We start from the raw sequence: 21,112 nt of genomic DNA, 5'->3' as shown, positions 1-21,112 counted from the left end.
TCGATTGTTTTAAGTTGACACGTTAACATCTACTAAGTAGCCTCAAAAGAAGGCTCAGAGTTACCTTGCGGGCTATGGAACGAGTTACGGAGTATGTCGTGGTCGAATCTGCAGGTGGTGAAGCAATGGGCCGAGCACATAGTTCGAATCCGGTCCGGGGCATGCACTTCCGTCTTTTCAGTTGTGTGAATTTTAAGAAATTAAATATCACGGTGAATTAAATATCATCAAACGGTGAAGGAAACCATCGTAAGAAAACCTGCACATCAGAGAATTTTCTTAATTCTTAATTCTCTGTGTGAAGTCTGCCAATTCGCATTGGGCCAGCGTGGAGGACTATTTTGCCTAACCCCTCTCATCCTCAGAGGAGACTCGAGCTCAGCAGTGAGCTGAATATGGGTTGATAGTGATGTTGATGAGACTTTTTTATTATTTACAAGTTAGCCCTTGACTACAATCTCCCCTGATGGTAAGTGATGTTGCAGTCTAATATGGAAGCGGGCTAACTTGTTAGGAGGAGGACGAAAATCCACACCCCTTTTCGGTTTCTACACGAAATCGTATCGGAACGTTAATTCGTTTGGCAGTACGTCTTTGTCGGTAGGTGGTAACTAGCCACGGTCGAAGCCTCCCACCAGCCAGGCCTGGACCAATTAAGAAAATCTCAATCGGCCCAGCCGGTGATCGAACCCAGGACCTCCGTTTTGTAAATCCACCGCGCATACTACTGCGCCACGGAGGCCGTCAAAACAACCGAAAATAACGGATTTTGCTACAGTGTCGGATTAGGGAGGTCTAAGGGCAGACCAATTCGTAGGCGTTCGCTAGTAGATTATAATATATTCGAAAACTTATATAGTTAAAGTTAATGGCTAACAACAGGACTAAGGTCTGAGTAAGTCCAGAGCAAAGTTAATCCTCTATCTTTACTTACTTATTGTTTTCTTTTGTTTTTAGTTTCTAGTTAGACGTGTTCCAAAGTCGCTAGTATCTGCTAGTTTGTTGATAAAATAAACTTAATTAAACTCGTGAATCGTACATTTAATCCGCGAAGTCGGCTCGGGCTCAACGCAGCTGCGAACAGACGTGCCGACAAGTTGGATACCAACTCAACCCAATTATGTGTCTGATTTTGAATAACATTGCATAGCTATACAAGAAATCTTATAATAACATAATATTTTAGATAGAGAGCTTTGAAGAAATTATAGTAGAAGGAAATATTTTTCATAGAGACATAATTATTCCAAGTTTAGTAATATTTCAAGCCTAACGAATAAGTGTGTGTGTGCTTTTTAAATTTCTTAAAGTTACAGTTTTTAACCGACTTCTTGTCTTAAGAAGCCAGAAACCATGGGGTATCGGGTTGCAACTTGATATCAAATCAGTCCATTAGACTTGACTTCAGTGATTGGTAAAAAACCATACACAAGACGACAAAGTAACAATGTTAGGCGGTAGAAGCAGGTATAGCTGCAAAACTTATTGATCAAAACTGGTCTTGAAAATAATATCTAAGTCTCAGTTAATACGTGACGATATAGTTGAACCATGACCAGGATTGGATAGAGTTGGTACGTCTATCGATGGATTATATTTATAGCTTGCGTCGCACAATGAACGTGCAAATAAAATGGCTTTGAGTCTGGCTCAAAATGTTCAGCACCTCGCTCAGTTGGCGCTTCGAGTACTATTCCATATTATAATTTTAATATTTTCGAGTAAGCTGCAATGGGTTTTGGCTCACAAAAGATTTATTTCATATTAATACACAGGAACTTTATGTTTGTACTGCAGAATTTTAATGTAACTTTCTGTATATTAAACTACAATAAGTTTAAAGACCAAAAGCTTTAGTGGTTAACAGTTTATTTATTTTTATACTAGCTCGCTTATTTAACGTTACCTTGCAGTTTTTGTTATATAAATAATCGTATTTAATGTAAATTATTGTATAAGCGTTTGAAGTTACAAAAGGACTTTTAAATTACGACTAATTGAAATAAACGAACTTTGACTTTGATTTGAGTTGACTTGTTAATGAGCTTGGTAATCATTTGCTTTACTATATTACAAATAATTGGCAAGCTTTTTATCAATGTAACCAAACCAAAGTAACCAAAAAAAACGTGTGTCAGCTCGCACGAATGGAGTTTACTCTTTCAGATCGACTGTCTAAATAGGTGTATGGGGCCCCGCAGCATACACTATGTACGTCTCAATACTGACGCCTGAAAAGTGAAAGGTGCGCGACCGAGGAGCAGCAGGCTGTGACGTGCATGCAGCGCACGGTGGAAGATGCGCAGAATAGGTTGCGCACAAAAACGTAACGCTGTCATTTGTTAATCGAATTTTACTACTCATATTTATTTCATACCGGGAGATACCGGGAGATATAAATGAAAAATCGATTGACACACACAACTCGACATAGACAATATTTAGGTATTATTTGTTGAAATAACTTTTGTAGTTTATCATGCGACTAAATTAAATCAAGACAATTTGCCACTTTTGTCCGCCTCAGTTTCAACGCGTTAGTGACATATCTAATAGTATAAAATCTTTGACATTCTCGATAAAATATCGTTTTTCTCTAAAACAAAAGCAAACCACGAGCCAAAAGAAGATAACAGATATACGACCACGAGAGCATCAAAGACAATATTGCTACAATGCTTGAGATTCTACGAAATGTGATTTGTATTTCCTTTATGCTTCGTAAAATTAGCACCAGATCAAAGCGCCTTTTTGTCGGCGACGTGTGTTTGTCTGTGCATAATTTATCACATATCATCGTTGTCTTACAGGACTGCCACAAAACATTTTTCTATACTTATTAATATAAGAAATTAGGAAGGAAAAACATCGTGAGGAAACCTGCATACTTACTCGTACCAGAGAATTCTCTACGTGTGTGAAGTCTGCCAATGCGCATTGGGCCAGTGTGGTGGACTATTAGTCATTATCAACCCATATTCAGCTCACTGCTGAGCTCGAGTCTCCATTCATAATGAGAGGGGTTAGACCAATAGTCCACCACCCTAGCCCAATGCGGATTGGCAGACTTCACACAAACAGAGAATCATGAAAATTCTCTGGTATGCACGTTTCCACGCGATGTTTTTCCTTCACCGTCTGAGACACGTTATATTTAATTTCTTAAAATACACACAACTTAAAAGTTGGAAGTGCATGCCCCGGACCGAATTCGAACCCACGCCCTCCCGAATCGGAGGCAGAGGTCACATCCTGGCTGGGCTATCTATACTATATACCTAATGTAAAAAAGCAAAAAAAAACATGTATGTTTTACCAAATAAAAGATAGCCTGTGAATAAAAAAATGTACACTGTTGTCATAGTAAGTCCTCATTCGCGCGAGAGTTTTTTTAACGCACGTTAAAAAAGAGAACAAATGCATTACCAAGTATATGTTCACACGAAGCTTTTTTTCGAGAAGCGTTGCATTTTCAATTTTGGGTGTTGTAAATAGACCTTCATTTAACTTCATACCATATTTGAACGCTTTTTTAACGGACGTTAAATAAACTCTCGTGCGAATGAGGGCTAACAGCAACGCTCCAAGTCGGCGACAAATCGACAAGATCGCGTCTCTACCCACGTGGCACATCGCCCGGATGCATTCACTGCAAACTATTGAGGGAAGCCTTTTATTCCATTTATTTCTTTTCATTCCTATTACTGGTTAGAGGAAAGAAAATCGAATACATTTTATACTGAACGTACTGATGCAGTTGTATCTCGTAGATCGTGTGTTGCATGAATTTTAAAACAGTTTGTGCAAGCAACTCGAACGTATTCTAAAAATGTAGATATCGATTTTTGGTACAAGCTTCTATTTGCAATGCACGTGGATAAAACGGAAGAAGCAATATATCTATTGAATGCATAAGTAGACATGTTACGCAATTGTCATCATCATTATCATGTAGGCCCTCATCAGCGCCGGCCCGAAGTAAATTTTAGAATGGAGCGAGATCCAATTATAGCGACTCTCCTGTTTGCTCCTAATAATATGTACCTTCCTATACCAATTATAGTGAGTGCAAAGTAAGTATGGTACGTGAAGATCTCGACCGTACTCTGGAGTGACCATCGTTCTTTACCATTTAGGCGCCCTCTAGGATTTGGCGCCTGGAGCGACTGCTCCGTTCGCCATATGGACGGGCCGCCCTGGCCCTCATTCGCACGAGAGTTTTTTAGTCAAGTAGGTATATGTTCACACGACAGTTTTTAAAACACGACACTTTTTAAATATTGGATAGAAGCAGGCGTTACTTTGCGGATGTTCATCCTGAATAGATAAACTAAACTTAGTTCCTCTTAATTATTCTTAATTAATTACTTAAATCTTAACTTAATTCCTAAATTTAGCCTAAACCCTCTCATTCTGAGAGACTCGTGTCCAACACGTACGTGTGAGCCGAATATGGGTTGTTAATGATGAAATTTATCTGAGCAGGGAATCAAACCTAACACTCTTAATTGACAACAACATTAGCAACTGCACCATAGAGGTTGTCAACTCAGTATAGAATAGCTTTTAGTCATGAGTAACCCTTATAGAATTCCGACATTCTGCGAATTCACTCATTTCCGATGTGTTAGATAGAGACAGCGATACATCGTATAATTTTCACAATGTTTTCACTAAAACTGTCAGTATTGTACCGGCATTCGACGCGTGAGCATGTGAATCGAGGTCACACGACCCGATTCCCGAAACGATTTCCGTATATTTGTAAATGTTACGTATATATTCGCGCTGTGGAGTTAAAAGTTGATTACTAACTGAAAGACGTTGCCAAGAATGTCAACAGCTCTGTAAAAATACTGAAAATTTGTGATACCAGTGATTTTTGCAACAAACAAATTACAAATGAAGGTAGAAAACGCATGTCATAACTTACTCGTATTTATTTTATATCATGTACTGTTTTTTTATTGTTAATTAAAATATCTTAACTATTAGCTTATTAATCAAATTTATTTTCATTAAATTATGGACATGTTAATTATGTGACTATAGCGATTTATACTTCATTTTTAATTAACTAGTAAACAGTGCGAATAGAAATAACTTTCAAGGTACTTAAGCACCTTACGTATCTTTGGAAGAAGCATATTATGTTTGCAAACTTACAATAACTCACGAAGGTCTAGCCGCCACTGGCTCTCGCTCTATTCTAGACATTGTTTACTTCTAACACATTTTGTGTAGTCTACGCGTTGTTTAGTTGCCCACGCTTCGCAGTTGGCTGATTAGTTTTGACGTGCGCGTGCGCAGCTCGCATGCATGACGTGTTTTGACAGCAGTCGAATATGCAGCTAAATTAAAAATGAAACAGAAAAAAATATATCAAAGCTTAGAAATATCTTAATAAAAGGTTAATTAAAGATTTTTTAAAGACTGATGAATGTTGTTGGGAACTTGCGTTAAATTAAAATATTTATTTTCAGTAAATTCAAAATTATAATACAAAAACGACATTAGATAAAGAATTACAAAAATTTTGAAAAGTTTGCAGTTTGGAGGCAATCTCCAATAAATTGTGTTTTTCGAGTTATCACGTATTTTTTATAGTCTTTATTTTAAGTAGGCTGGTCTATTTCGGACTTTGTCGCTCCGTAAGACGATATTTGTATTTGTGACTTGTGTTAATTTATTTTGATTTTTTTATTTTAACTTAATTGATTTTTCTCATACATTTTTTGTATAAATGTATGAGGAAAATGAAAGAACCAGAGGTGAATTGCTTACAAAATTCCATTACTATTTATACCAAAATTCTATACTTTATAATACTAGCAAACGCCTGCGACGTCGTCGGCGGGGAATTCGGTTTTTCACAAATTCCGCGGGAACCATTGATTTTTCCGGGATGAAAAGTAGCCTATGTGTTAATCCAGGCTATAATCTATATCTACTTCAAATTTCAGGAAATTCGGTTCAGTAGCCGAGGCGAGAAAGCGTAACAAACATTTATACCATCAAAACTATAAGGTTATCGCAAATCTCGGGAATCTTTTGGATGGATTGGAAATGGATTTTTTTGGGATAAAAGTAGTAATGAGTCTAGTCTAGAGTAAAATCCATTTCCATTCCAGATTTCAGCCAAATCGCTTCAATAGTAGCTGCGTTACAGAGTTACAAACATGCAAACAAACGTACATCCTTACAAACTTTCGCGGTTTATTGGTAGGATAATTATTATTAGTAGGATACCGTGAGATAAATACTCGCCTAGATAGAAATTATCATTTGTTTTGGTTGGCCATTTCCGTTTACTAACTTTAGATATTTTTAGTAGCACAAAGTAGTATTACTACTTAAAATGGATGTTGACTTTACAGAATAACTCATTCATTATGTTGGAAACTTTTGTAATATTTCATACGTTTGCGGGATTCTTTGTAATATGTGACTTTGTAAAGTTGAGTAAATCTTCAAAACTTTGCCGCCACATCTATCAATCTATTACTATTATAAAATTACCAACGAGACTGGTTTTGAAGAAAAATCAGATTTTTTGCTGTATCTAAGAAATTCTTTACAACCAGGAGCGGATCCATTATTCAAAATATGATTGTGGTCACCGTTTACTAGCAGAGTATTTTTAATAACTCTAGGGGCTTAGGTAGCGTTTTCGATGAAAGCTCCCAGGTGGCTTGATTTTACCGACACTTTAAAAAAAATCGTGGCTTATCAATCCGATATAAACAAAATCTCGACAAATTATTCACTTACCTAAACCTTTCAAAGAATCACTTTGTTTGTGTATTAAAATTTATTCGCTTCGTAGAACTTTGTTTTTTATTATCTATACTAATATTTTAAAGCTGAAGAGTTTGTTTGTTTGATTGAACGCACTAATCTCAGGAACTACTGGTCCGATTTGAAAAATTCTTTCAGTGTTAGATAGCCCATTTATCGAGAAAGGCTATAGGCTATATATTATCCCCGTATTCCTACGGGAACGGGAACCACGCGGGTGAAACCGCGCGGCGTCAGCTAGTGTATAGATAAATAAAGATCATTATAGAATACAACATACTATAAGCTTTAGCCTTACACAATCGATGTTATATCGAGAAACCTACAAGCTGATTCTTTGTCAAATAATGCTTATATATATGCTTTTCAACAAACAACTATATAGTCAAAGTTGTTAGGAACATCGACCATAAATATAATCATTCTCATTATACCTAAATAATTACAGAAACTATTCATTTGAGTTGGGACAGAATCTTAATGAATGTACACAATTGTGGTCAATATCCGACCGACGCTAACTATATTTGTTTTGTATTGACTACGACCTCAATCAACTTGACAATGGGGATTAGGGACAAGCTCTCTTATTCCCATTTTCCCGAAGCTAAAGTTTCTGAAAATCTCTTATCTATTATTAAAACCTATGAATTGGAGATCTTGTAAATTGAGTAAGTATTTTAATATTGTAAAAAAATATTAGAGACTTTTTAGAATGTAAACAATCGTTAATGTTATTCATATTAAAATTATGAAACACCGTTAAAACTCATAAATTCAATATTAGTGACAGTTAAATTATTAAATTTAAAAGATTGCGGGTTAGAAAGAAAAATAATTAAAAAAAATAGATTTTTTTTTAATGCTCAATTTATCTCTACAAATGTGGACCTGCAATAGCCAGACAATCCACATTTTAAGATGGGTAAAAATTTGTCAACGTATGCTTCTACCAGAACTAGGTACCTACGGAATAATACGGAAACGAAACGGAGAAATCATGTCCCCAGTCCCCAGCAACTGCGGCAACCCTTTGAAATATCATATTGTAAGGATCTATAGCGAAGGGTTGCTACGAAGCGACAAGCTGGCGACTGGAGTCTTCATGATATTCCGTAGAAAATATCAAAAAATTACGATCGATACGATTGGATAATTAAAGGTTTGGACCATTGAAACCTGCTACCTTCTAAAGCCACTGTCCAAACTACATAATTGGCTACCGTTTTTATTGTATGAGATAAGGGTTCATTTATACGAGCAGCAACTGCTACCGACGACGGCTGCAGTCGACTGCCGTGGACTACCGTCCCAGCTGCCGTTGGCAACTGCTACCGTCGACTGCAGTCGACTGTGAAATGAACCCTTAGATACTATTATGGTAGGAGCAAGGGCTCCCGAAGTTTTAGCCTTCACAAAACGAGGTAAGTCTGGCTATCGCACATTCACGTTCTAATGTTTCTTCATCATTATCAACCCATATGCAACTCACTGTTGAGCACGAGTGTCCTCTCAGAATGAGAGGGGTTAGGCTGATAGTCCACCACGCTGACCCAATGCGAATTGGCAGACTTCACACACGTAGAGAATTGAGAAAATTCTCAAGTATGCAGGATGTTTTTCCTTCACCGTTTCTCAACACGCGATATTTATTTTCTAAAAAGCACTTAATCGATAAATTGGAGGTGCGATCAAATTCGAACCTACGCCCTCTGCATCGAAGGCATATCCACTGGGCTATCACGACTCTAATGTTTACGTCTCAAGAACTATTCGTCAAAAATAACATTTACAGACAACAGCCTACAAAACAATTTGACGTGACACAGAACTTTGTCATTCGTCATAGAGTCATTCAAAATTTTCCTCTAACCTCGTCAGCGTTCACGTTTCAGTGCAAGATAGGCGATGTCACTGGGCACCGTGCCAAACATTCCGGCGTCTAGACGATAACCCACCAGAAAACGTCATTTTATACACTAATTAACTAGAAAACGCTTTATACAAGTAGCTGATATAGCTTTTAATTGTTTAATTATATACTTTTTTAATATTCACAAGTTATAGCTTTTTATAACGTATACATACTTCGAAGGAAATCGTTCGTAACATGATACAAATTTTGGGCAAAATGCCAGCGTTATGAGTAGGAGAAAGACATTTATCTATACTAGTATTAAATATTGTATTTTTTATCAACCGACTTCAAAATAGGAGGAGGATCTCAATTCGACACGTATGTTTTTTTTTAAATATTTGTTACCTCATACTAATTTCGTTATTTACTAACCAATTTTGAAAATTCTTTATTTATTTGAAAGAGTATAACTTCCAGATTGGTCCCATTTAATCAGTTTAGTAATTTTGTGTTAAAAACGAAAAAAAATTAAATACTTCTTTGAAGTCCATTTTTATGTTCAAAATTCAAAATTCATTTATTTCAAGTAGGCTTAGTTTACAAGCACTTTTGAAACGTCAGATTTGATTACTTGTAGACTCTACCACCAGTTCGCAAGGCAGGATTATATTATCACAAATATTTCTGTTTCTACTATACTTATTATTGATACAAAGTTTCGTCATCTTACCAGTAAATTTTTTTAAGAGAAAACACCCTGTGCGGAGGTCATTCACCCAAATACTTTGAACAATTGGTATACACTTTAATGTGATGTATGGTGGGGATATATCTACCAAAACATAGTTGGCCAATTGCCAGGGATTGTGTTGAACACGACATTTATGTACATTTGTATGGTTTCTTTTACATTGTCCATTGAATTGTAATAAAGTGGTGTTTGATGCTTCCACTGCTTGGGTTATTGACATGCCCGGGTGGTTGAGGAATCAGACACTTTAAAAAAACGTCTTTTATTATTCTTCTTCAAATTATTATTGAACTAGTGGGAGTCGCCCAACTTCTACAAACATAAAATATTAGGTACTAGTGATACTCCAGAATAAGCATGAGTATAATATCATCATAATTATCAGTATTGGACTAATTTATCAGCATATTTGAATGACCAACTCGTTTTTAATTAGACGACTTTTTTATTTAGTCTTGAAACTTGACCTACTACGCTGCTTTATTTTGGGTTAGCGGATTGAATGTGCTAATGTTTGATACTTTAACGGTCACTAATGTTAATAATAATGATCAGGATCGACGGATTAATGTGATCGATCCATCGATCCTGGTATGCTATGCAGATAGATATGCTATCTGATCATAGTGAAAGGCTACTACCAGCAACTTTCGCTTAACTGCTGCATCAAGGGTTGGATACAGAAGGCAGTAATTTGTGAGACGGCGCGTATTGTAAGAAGGTTCCTAACTCTGCAGCCATGACTACCGGTTGCTTGGGCACTCAAATGTCTCGCAGCGGGAGCGTTGAATTTTTCAAGAGACGGAGATATAACGCCACCAACGAGCCAACCGGTCACCCAGCTGAGATAATTACTAAAAGATCAGTATTTCATAGGCCGACCTAGAACTAGAAGCTAGGACCTCAGGAGTCGTAGCTACACGGCGTAACCACTGAAACAATATGGTTGTTACAAAATCTTAGGCTACCCAATCTAAATTTGATACCGATTTAGCGTGAGCAAGCCCTAATCCGGGTCGCAGTGTGTCGCCACACTGGCCTCGTCCTATATCAAAGAAACTCGCTTTCCGAGCGGAAAACGACTGAGTTCGAGTGACCAAGCGGCCGAGCTACGCGTCGTCGCTTTTTGTGACACTTATGTCATGACACTTCTAAAGTGGGAAATTTCTAAAGTTTATAGTTCAATAACGTTTGATGAGTATCACTCAAAAAGTCTTTATTTATCGACGTATTATACAGGGTGCTGGGAGTATTTATAAAAGCGTGTGTAACAATAATAAAAGCCTTTATTCGCTGACCTTTTACATTTTGACTTATATACAATACAAATTTTAAATTCAACTATAAATAAAATAAAATATAATTTTAGAAACCACTTTGTAGGTCAGGTTGTCCTGCGACATAGGCCTCCCCCGCTTTTTTCCACTGTCATTCAATAGTTACTTGTAAAACGTAGGTTAGCTGCCTCCATAGTGATCATAATATTTACTCTTTGGCTGCCTCGATGGGTGACAGAAGGGCAGGCCCATTATTTGCGTAAAGGATCAGCCTGGCTGTCCAACGTGAGACTGCGTATTCGTATATCGTATTATAGCGATTAAGATATGTTAGCATAAGTGTCTCATTGTATATTTTTCCTATAAATGAAAAATTAATTAAAAAAGAAAAAAAATTAGGTCATGTATTGATTTTAATAAACATAATATTTTATTTTCAGATACTAATCCGAAAATGCATTTTCTGCCTTGATTTTAATTTATTTGGGATACTGTAAAAATACAGTGAAGTGACGTAAAATTACTCAATGCCACCGAAACAGGGGTCATTGCACCAGAGAAATGCTATTGAAGTCGTTATTATCGAAGAGCAGCAACAGATCCTAAACACTGTGAAACAGTTCAATGACCTCGCCGACAGTATTAGTGCTGTATTCGGCACTATGTAAGTATCAGAATTCACATGAATATATTTACGCTCTAACAAAATCATGTAAGACTCAATTACAGGCAACGATATTAAAATAAAGATATAAGAAATTATAAACATGTTTTTGTCTGTTTCAGTATGTTTCACAATGGCAGTAGTTTTAGAACAAACAGCTGATAATAATAAGTTCAAAAATATGATAAGCGTAAAAGAAGGATCAGATACAAGAGATGTTTATAGTAAGAATTTAACAATAAGAACTAGGTCCTATGCATTTAATAATAGAATAAAACTTAACAATATGAAAAATTCCAAAATAGAAACAAGTAGTTATAAAAGATATGAAGGTGTTGTTAAAGATAAGAAAAAATATGAAATACACATAGGAAATAACAGTGTTTTAAACAGACATTTAAATATACACAGGGATCATGTAGATAAACTTAAATATAATATTAGTTCAGTGAAGGATAACATTAAGAAAAACAGAGTTAAAAGAGAAGAAAAAGTGCACAAATGTGATAGCTTCTCATTCAAGAAGGGAAAATCATATATATCCCATCCCCATATCGGTGATAATGATAATGTCAATTATTCTGGGAGCACGTATTGTACAACAGTTATAAGTGGTAAGTATTCAAATTGTAATTTTTTTTAATAAAATAAAAATTTGATACCGTCTCCACTTGTGATAAGTGGAGACGATGATAATCTCTATTTGCGCGGTATTCAATTAGAGCCTAGTATAAAATATTACGATATAATATATCTACTAATATTTTCAGCGCCAGAAGGATATGTTGTTCAGCTGACGTTCGTTGACATGTTCCATATAGAAGAGCACCCGGATTGTAGTTATGATTATTTAGAAGTAAGTATAATAGTAGTTTCAACATGTTATTTGATGTTATAAATTAAAGAAGACAAAATAATACAAGAGAAAAACAACTTAAAAAGTTAGATGACCAAATATCATCAATCAGTACAAAAATTATTTAGGCCAATTAAACACCAAATGCTTATACAATTATAAAGATCTATTATTAGTATTTTATTATTTTATATGACTTCTAATGGCCTAGATTGGAGCCCGTGCTTATAGGTATGAGGATATAAAATGAAAGACCAAATTCAAACTCTTAGACATCACCTTGTGTTTACTAGATTCGTGATGGAGACAAAGGATATTACAACCTTTTGAGCAAAGTGTGTGGAGAGAAGTTTCCACCACAAATCACCACGACGGGTCCCAATGCTTGGCTGAAGTTTTATTCTGATGACACAATAGAATATAAGGGCTTCCGGATCCAAATTGATTTCATTACAAAGGACACTAGCGGTGAGATAACTTTTGGATTTTATGTTTAATTTAAAATTTGCTATGAATGTAATACATAAATTCAGATTTCATCATCATCATCATCATTATCAGCATCACCATCATCATCATCATCATCATCGTCATCATATTTTGTATTTTCATTGAGCTTATGAAAACTAATACTGTCCAAATTTTTCAAAAGTATTTTTTGTTAATCAAAACACTTTAAATTTTTCATCATCATCGGCCTGTATCCATCAACTGCTTTCCGAGAGCGCGCCACCACACACGATCCTCTTTCTTCATCCAACTACTTCCCGTTACCTTCTTAATGTCATCGGATCTTCTGGCTTCATTTTCACTCAATCATGTACAATAGCATTATTTGTTAGGACAGGCTAAAATTATTTGAATTCACTTGAATTTGAATGTTAGTATAATTTCTGAATGTTAGTATAATTAAAAAAAAAAACAATTTATATTTTGTTTTAGCCAGCATTCCGGAGTCATGTGCCACATCACTGTCGGGGAAGTACGGCAGTTTTGATTCAGAAAATTTAAATGAAGACTGCAAAGACAGAACTACGAACCAAGCGCTTGACTATCTTTGGAGCATCGACGTACCAGATGGGCATAGAGTAACGTTATTCACTAACTATTAATTTTTACATTTTTTTAATAAACACACGTATAGTTAATAAGTGAATGCACTAATTTATAAATTCGCATCGGTACATGCGAATTTATAAATTAGTGCACCTATTTGTATCAATAAGTTTGATATAGAAAATAGGGCATTGCATAGAATAACCCATTTATACTCTTTGCAACAATGACGGCCTCCGTAGCGCAGTGGTATGCGCGGTGGATTTTTAGACGGAGGTCCTGGGTTCGATCCCCGGCTGGGCCGATTGAGGTTTTCTTAATTGGTCCAGGTCTGGCTGGTGGGAGGATTCGGCCGTAGCTAGTTACCACCCTACCGACGAAGACGTACCGCCAAGCGATTTAGTGTTCCGGTACGATGTCGTGTAGAAACCGAAAGGAGTATGGATTTTCATCCTCCTCCTAACATACATAGATGGAAGTGGGCTAACTAGCCCACTTCCATCTTAGACTGCATCATCACTTACCATCAGGTGAGATTGTAGTCAAGGGCTAACTTGTAAAGAAATAAAAAAAAAATGTTTTACAAAACCGTGTCAATTCGTCAATTTGTTAAAAAAAAGAGGAAAAAATATGCCTAGATTTTTGTTTCATAAATATTCTTTTTACATCTATGATTGATATGATTTCTTACTATCATGAAATTTTGCAGATCTACCTTAATTTCACCACATACATGGTCGGTGAACCCAACGAGTGTGACAAAAACTTCGTACAAGTTTTTGGAAGTATACTGGAATATGAAGAAAAGTACGTGTCTTCTAACTTTTTATGAATACTAATAAAAAATAGACATTGATTTTCTATCTTCTAATTGATTATACCCATTTTAGGAAGTGCATTTTCTTAACCTTTGAATTTTAGAAGTCTATTCTTAAAACTGCCGGAAATTGCATGAAATAAACTATTTTGGATTAACTTTCTTTTAGACTAGCACATTACTGTGGATCAGTGGCTATGCCGGTGATCACGCCGGGGCCCAGTGCCAAGGCCGGCGAGGTTATAGAGGACGATGACCAAGGCAACATAATGCACGTCCGACTTTACGCGGCGAAAGAACAAAGGACGAAAACTTTTATTGACGCTACGTTCACCGCTTTTCGGACTTTGGATTTGTATAAAAATAGTAAGATTACCGCTTTCTATAATTAGAAAATTTAATAAGGCAAACTTACCATTGTTCAAGTTATCGTGTTTTTTTCAAGTTTTCCGTGCAATCCGCCATTTTGTCTATTTTTCAATGAAGAAGTTGTATTCCGAATTTCAAATTTAACTTTAAACACAATCCTTAAGGTTGATTTGCTTAGCATTTGGGATTTTATTTACCAATAATTCATAAACTGTCAAAGAAAAATTGGCCAGTTTTAAGTGAAATTTTCTATATGATTGTGCGTTCTTTTATTATAAGAGGTCAATGAACAAAGCACTTCAGCGACATCTAATAAAAATGCATAAATGTATCTATCAGTTCTGCAACTTTGGTATAATTGAAGATGGCGATGGCATACCAATCTCACTAAATCATCTGGATTAGGTCGTGAATTTTTGTATTTTACAGATACATGCGATGCAGAAACCGAATTTGACTGTCAGGACAACACTTGCATCGACATCGATTTGAAATGCAACAATTATGCCAACTGCAGGCTCAAAGCTGATGAAGAGAAGGATCTATGCAAGGTACGAGCACCTAAATATAGGTAAAGTAAAAAAAAAAAACAAAATATTTTCCTGACATACATGCAAAACACGCAAAACTTACATAAACATTGCCTGAAGAGATTGATTTTATCAATAAAACCGTCTTTGCATGTTCACGTACTTTTTTTGTTTTTCATGTTCGTTATGATTTTGCTATTCTGAAAAAACGAATACATTTTTAAATAAACTTGTTTCAGTTTCATGCTTTTCAATGTAATACTTTGAAATTTTCAGTTTCAAACGGATATAACAAGCTTAAACGGTTTAAATTCTGTGCTTATAACATTGGTAGAATGAGGCTCTTCTCTTAATTTGAAAGTAAGTGGAGTAGAAGAACATTAACAGTTTTTTATTCTTACAGCATACGACCGAATCTCTAATCCAACAACCTCGTATTCAACTCATCGTGAGCATCTTCGGCGTCATCCTCTCCGGCATCAGCTTGGTGATCTGCTTCAAGTGTATTAAGAAACTGTACAATGACCACAAAGTCATTAAAGTAAGTGATAATTAAAAAAAAAAAACTAACTCTTATATTTAAATACTAGACACGACTCCGTTTTTTGTTCCCTAGGGAAACAAGGATTTTTACGGGATAAAATGTGCTGCTCCAGGCATTGGACCTTAGAACATAGGCATCCATAGGCATTTGGTATAAAGATAAATTTTTTATCTCCATACCAAATTTCGTTCAAATTGGTTTAGCCGTGAAAAGGTAACAAACGGACTGACTGACTTTCTGTAGGTGTTTATAATATTAGTATGGATTCTGCCAACAATTTCTTTTATTTAAACATTATTAAATATATTTTACATTAATGGTTTATAAAAATTAAAGGTTCTATCCATTAGTTCACTTTAAAAAATTAATAAATTTTCAAGAATAAGTTCATTTCAGATCTTTAATAAATCAATTTAAAATTAAACTAACAAAAGCAAATACAAATATATTTTTAGAGCAAGAATTTCATAATTTTGCTTTAACAAAATTATTTTTGCACGGTTCATAAAAGAGTGAAAGGAGTTCAGGTCGTATTTTGGGATATAATCCGAGCTCTTTCAACTCGACATCTAAAGAAAATGTAACACTCAAAAAAGGAGTAATTGTATCCTGTAGGCGCCGACGCTTTATAAGTCGTTACTTCAAAGCTACAACATGTAATGGCGTGTAACGACGCGACATGCGATAATGTTCCAAAGGCTGGGACGGGAACAATTTGGGTCATATGAAAGTAAAGGAAATTTACGAACAAATATTAAGTTAAGAGTACCTAAACAGTTGGTTAGTAACAATTTTTGATGACTTCGTTATTAATAAGAGTTGGGAGGAGGGTAGTTTATGAACTAAATAGCCAAAATTGTCCTACAAATTTTGTGGTATGTTTTCTCGTTTTGTTATCGGAAAATTAATTTGGTAGTAATCAATTGTAAAAATGTTCCCCGGATCCTGGACTATTTCTTTTATATTTTTGTAAGTGAGGTAGGTAAGTAGGAGAATAGGTCATAAAGTATTTTTCACTTTTCTTTTTCTGAATAAAGGAAAATATGACAAAACAACATTTGCCGGGTCAGCTAGTTACGTATACAAAGCACGATATAGCTTAAATCACTTAATAGGGCAATTAATTTACTGTTATCTTAGTTACCATTAGGGGATTATCGTTCAGTGTGAGTTTATTTATGTAATAAAGGGCAAGATTCAATTACGATGCAATACGGTATTGAGTTCATATTGATCTAATAAAGCAAATAACTTGATTCAGTTCTTTCAACTTATTATGTAACTAGAGAACGCCTTTTCACAAATCCTGAAGAAACCCTGTGTCAATCCAGGGTATAATTAATCTCCGGTTCAAATTTCAACCAAATTGATGAAGTAGTTTTTGCGTTTAAAACTAACAAACATCCATACGAACTTATGCGTTTATAATATTAGTAGTTAAAAAACACTCATTGAACATATAAAAATATAGGAACAGATCCACCTATCGTGTGAAGATAAGTTAGACAGCATGATTGGCAGTCGACTTATACTGGATCAGAAGAGAATGGATGGCGACAGCGAGCCGCGGGAAAGCCTGGAAAGAGACAATCATGTCAATCAATCAATCAAACATACAAATGAGATGTTCAAACAGCAGAGAAATTTGCAACAGAAACTACGCGTAAGATAACATTAACTACAACTTCTTTGCTAAGACACGATATGCTAATGATATTACTGAGACACTTTTGATATAGTCAAGAACAATATTATCTCAATAGGTACATAATTTATAACGCAAATTCTATAACAAATCATTTTAATATTTCAGCCAATGAGTATTGACTCAGACTACATCCTTGAGAGCGATCTAGATCTTGAAGAAGAGCTATTGCACCAAAATGCAAAAAATAGATTCCCTAAAACAGAGCAACTATTTGAAGAAAGATCAAGAAGAAACGGAATTGAAAATATAAAAATAGAAGACAACAAACAGATCGTCAAAGAAGAAGCGTCAGACATAAAAGATAAAAAAATGGAACGAAATGAAAGAAGCAAAAATAAAGAATACAAGCATGATTTCAATGAAAAAGAAACATTGACAAGAAGCCAAGAGGCTGAAGAAAGAGATGAAGTACATGAATTAAGAGATGTGTCAGTCAGTGTTCCAGATACCAAACAAACTGGGTGTCAAACAAGGGACAGTTTGTTCGAAACAGCTCCAATATTACCACTGAATGGTGAGTAATGAATAGGAAATAGTCATTATAGGTAAATGGAAGTTTACCTGTATAGTTGTAAAACTACATACGAGACACCAGAAGGCGGTGTTTAATTTTTGTAGTATCAATAATTTACAATTTGGTATATTTTTTGAGTTTAACATTAACCAATGTTCTAGGTTCAGGCAACGCCAATAGCAGAAGCTTATCCAAGTTAAGGCAATCCAGTGCGAGTGTAGTTAGGCCGTCGCCCCCTCAGATTAAGCCCTCAGATATTGTCATCGAAGTCATCAAACCAATTGCAGAGGAGGAGCGTAAACCACGTAAGTTGATAAACGTTAAATATTCTTTTGCGATAATCATATTTTTTGTTTACACAAGCTGACGCCGCGCGGTTTTACCCGCGTGGTTCCCATTCTTGTAGGAATATGGGGATAATATATAGCCTTCTTCGATAAATGGGTTATCTAGTACAGAAATAATTTTTGAAATCGGACCAGTAGTTCTTGAGATTAGCGTGTTCAATCAAACAAACAAACCCGCTCCCCTCCTAATAGGGTCAGAAGAGTTAAGGTAAGAGTGAGTACCGTTGAGCTTATAAATTAAATTTTAATAAAATTAAAGTAATTAATAGTTGAGAGCGTAAGTGTTGTATACGAGCAACTAATGTTATAATTAAATCATATATTTCTGATTGTACTTACGCGGAAACTTGTAGACATGGGTGGATGAGTTGATATTTTATAAAACATGTTTTATGAGACTTTTTACTAGCTTAAAGTAATTAATGTTAAGCGGCAGTTGTCTAATGCCGGCTTTGATTCCACTTAGCCTACTGGTATTTGTGTTTCCTGCCACATAAAACTTGAATATTTCTGCCGCCTATAAAGTGAATAGGCATCTTCCTTGGCGAGCGCTTTCTAAATTAGACCTCATCACTTTTTATCTGGCCTGATTGTAGTATTAGCAAGCCTAATATAGTAAATACTTTAAAACTATCATTATGCCTACAAGAACAAAGTCGCGAGTTGGTATATAATAATTTGAATATGCAAATTTTTGTTGACAGTGAAAAAAGTCCCGGACCGTCGTCCCATAAGAGCGGAAACTACCCGATCAGCCCCGGATGTCATTATTTTAGCAAAGCCAACGCCTTGAGTAACCAGTGAGATCAATGACCTCGAAACACTCGAAGCAGTCAGGGACTTATAATGATGAAACCAAACGGAAGCGGGGATGTCTTTAATAGTGTTTCATAATCTCATACGCAGAAAAACCAAAGTCACCGACATAACTCAACAAGTCGCGAAGCTGAAGTGGCAATGACCGGGTCACATAGTTTGAAGAGCCGATCGACATTTTGGTCTCAAGGTGCTGTTATGGCGACCCCGCACTAGGAAACGCAGTGTTCCACGCCAGGTGGATTGACGATATCAACCGATTCGCAGGCATTCGCTGGATGCAGGCGGCTCAGGATCGTGATGTTTGGAAGTCCCTACAAAAGGCCTATGTCCTGCAGTGGACGTCCATCGGCTGATATGATGATGAATCTCATAAGACAGATAGAAGAACATTACGTATAAAACAGACAACATTGAGATCGAATATAGTGCGTGCCTATCTATATCTAAGTCAGTTAAGCAAGATAAAAGCGACTGATATGGTAGCTCCACGTAGTATTTATAGTTTATGTTGATAAGTTCCGGTTGTTTCAAGGTCATAACTCATTAGAGCTCCCTGCATCTGCAAGATAAGAAAGAAAGAAAGTAAATAAATTTATTCATATCAAAAAGTTACATACAGTAACCTATTCTTATGACAGAATGTCTGTCTGTAACCCTTAAAAAGAAAGGGTGTACAGCTAAGCATAATATGCTGTGTACTACATACAAGCACAATACACGGCGCTGATTTTCAGCTGAGATCCGTGTGACGTCACAGCTAATATGAACTAAATTAAAATAAGCAGTAAATATGTGTTGAATTTATAAATAAACAATTATACTAATTAAACTACAGATATATACAGTAATTAAAGATCACTCGCACGTGTACCTACATTTATTGTTAACGAGACGAAGTGTTTCTGTGGAATTGTTTAATAATATTTTCACTGGTGACAACGCGGCGTCCATATATGGACCTTCTGTAAGAGAGAGAGTGGACGCCGAACGATAAAATGGTTGGTCGGACGCCGGATGGCTCTTATGGGTTATAACCCTTAGCGCATTGCATTTAATCCTGCATTTGTTTGTTTTCTAGCTGATATTTTTTGAGCGTTTGTAAAACGGTTGAATATTTGGAATGTGCTTTTGGTGATTTTTAGTTTTTTTAGTGCTATTGTATTTATAAATAAAAGCTTTGGAACGCTTTGAACGTTAATATGTAGTTTTCCGTGGCAGTGGTGTCGAACTAATTGTTCAATTGTCCAATATTTTTGGATATTCAGTTTTTTACGGTTAACTTTATTTCTTTACGTTTCATTTATTAATTCGGATGTTCCTATTTACTATGAAATACCTATTTAAATTAATTACCTGAGAAAGAGAAGTTTTGGAGATTAGACTGAACGGAATAACAGATCAATAATTTAAAATTGGTCTTTCGGTTCTGCTTTCCTCTTTTTATCGTCCTTTATAATTTTGTCAAAGTAATCAGTATACAGTAGCAATAATAAAAATATTATATAATACTTATATTATGTATATAAGATAAGAACATGTAAATAAATTTCTCGTATTCATTATATACATATTATATAAAGTATTGTTTTATTTATTTTAATTAAATAATTCATTCATATAGAACCATGATAGCCCTGTGGATATGATATCTTCCTCCGATTCCGGAGGGTGTGGGTTCGAATCTGGTCCGGGGCATGCAACTCCAACTTTTCAGTTGTGTGCATTTTAAGAAATTAAATCACGTGTCTCAAACGGTGAAGGAAAACATCGTGAGGAAACCTGCATACCAGAGAATTTTCTTAAGTCTCTGCGTGTGTGAAGTCTGCCAATCTGCATTGGGCCAGCGTGGTGGACTAAGGCCTTACCCCTCTTATTCTGAGAGAAAACTCGTGCTCAGCAGTGAGCCGAATATGGGTTGTTATTGATGATGATGATGACCGGGATAACATACTATTATTAGAACCCGTATACTCCAGTTGTGCGTCGCAGTCTGTTCTTAAACAGTTTTCGTACAGTTTTCTAAATTAATGTGATACAATAATACGATTAATTTTTTTATTTGGTACGATTTAACTCTTTTTATTCGTTACAAGTTAGCCCTTGACTACAATCTCACCTGATGGTAAGTGATGATGCAATCTAAGATTAAAGCGGGCTAACTTGTTATGAGGAAGATGAAATCCACACCCCTTCCGGTTTCTACA

The 21,112-nt window shown here is 35.6% G+C and overlaps 1 protein-coding gene across 1 annotated transcript; it reads left to right on the top strand.

The window, feature by feature from the left end:
• The first annotated feature begins 4,700 nt into the window (after positions 1-4,700).
• On the top strand, positions 4,701-20,487 carry LOC112043004 (uncharacterized). Its single transcript, XM_024078243.2, has 14 exons — positions 4,701-4,908; positions 11,125-11,348; positions 11,471-11,962; positions 12,119-12,204; positions 12,498-12,672; positions 13,147-13,292; positions 13,970-14,067; positions 14,247-14,443; positions 14,876-14,997; positions 15,380-15,517; positions 16,992-17,183; positions 17,334-17,742; positions 17,904-18,047; positions 18,794-20,487. The coding sequence occupies exons 2-14, from the start codon at positions 11,309-11,311 to the stop codon at positions 18,880-18,882; spliced, it is 2,328 nt and encodes a 775-aa protein (XP_023934011.2). The 5' UTR covers positions 4,701-4,908; positions 11,125-11,308; the 3' UTR covers positions 18,883-20,487.
• Positions 20,488-21,112: the final 625 nt, after the last annotated feature.

Source organism: Bicyclus anynana, chromosome 2 (assembly GCF_947172395.1).
Source record: "Bicyclus anynana chromosome 2, ilBicAnyn1.1, whole genome shotgun sequence".
NCBI lineage: Eukaryota > Metazoa > Arthropoda > Insecta > Lepidoptera > Nymphalidae > Bicyclus > Bicyclus anynana.
The sequence above is the reverse complement of the archived record's forward strand: the minus strand, read 5'-3'. Positions and strand labels throughout refer to the sequence as shown.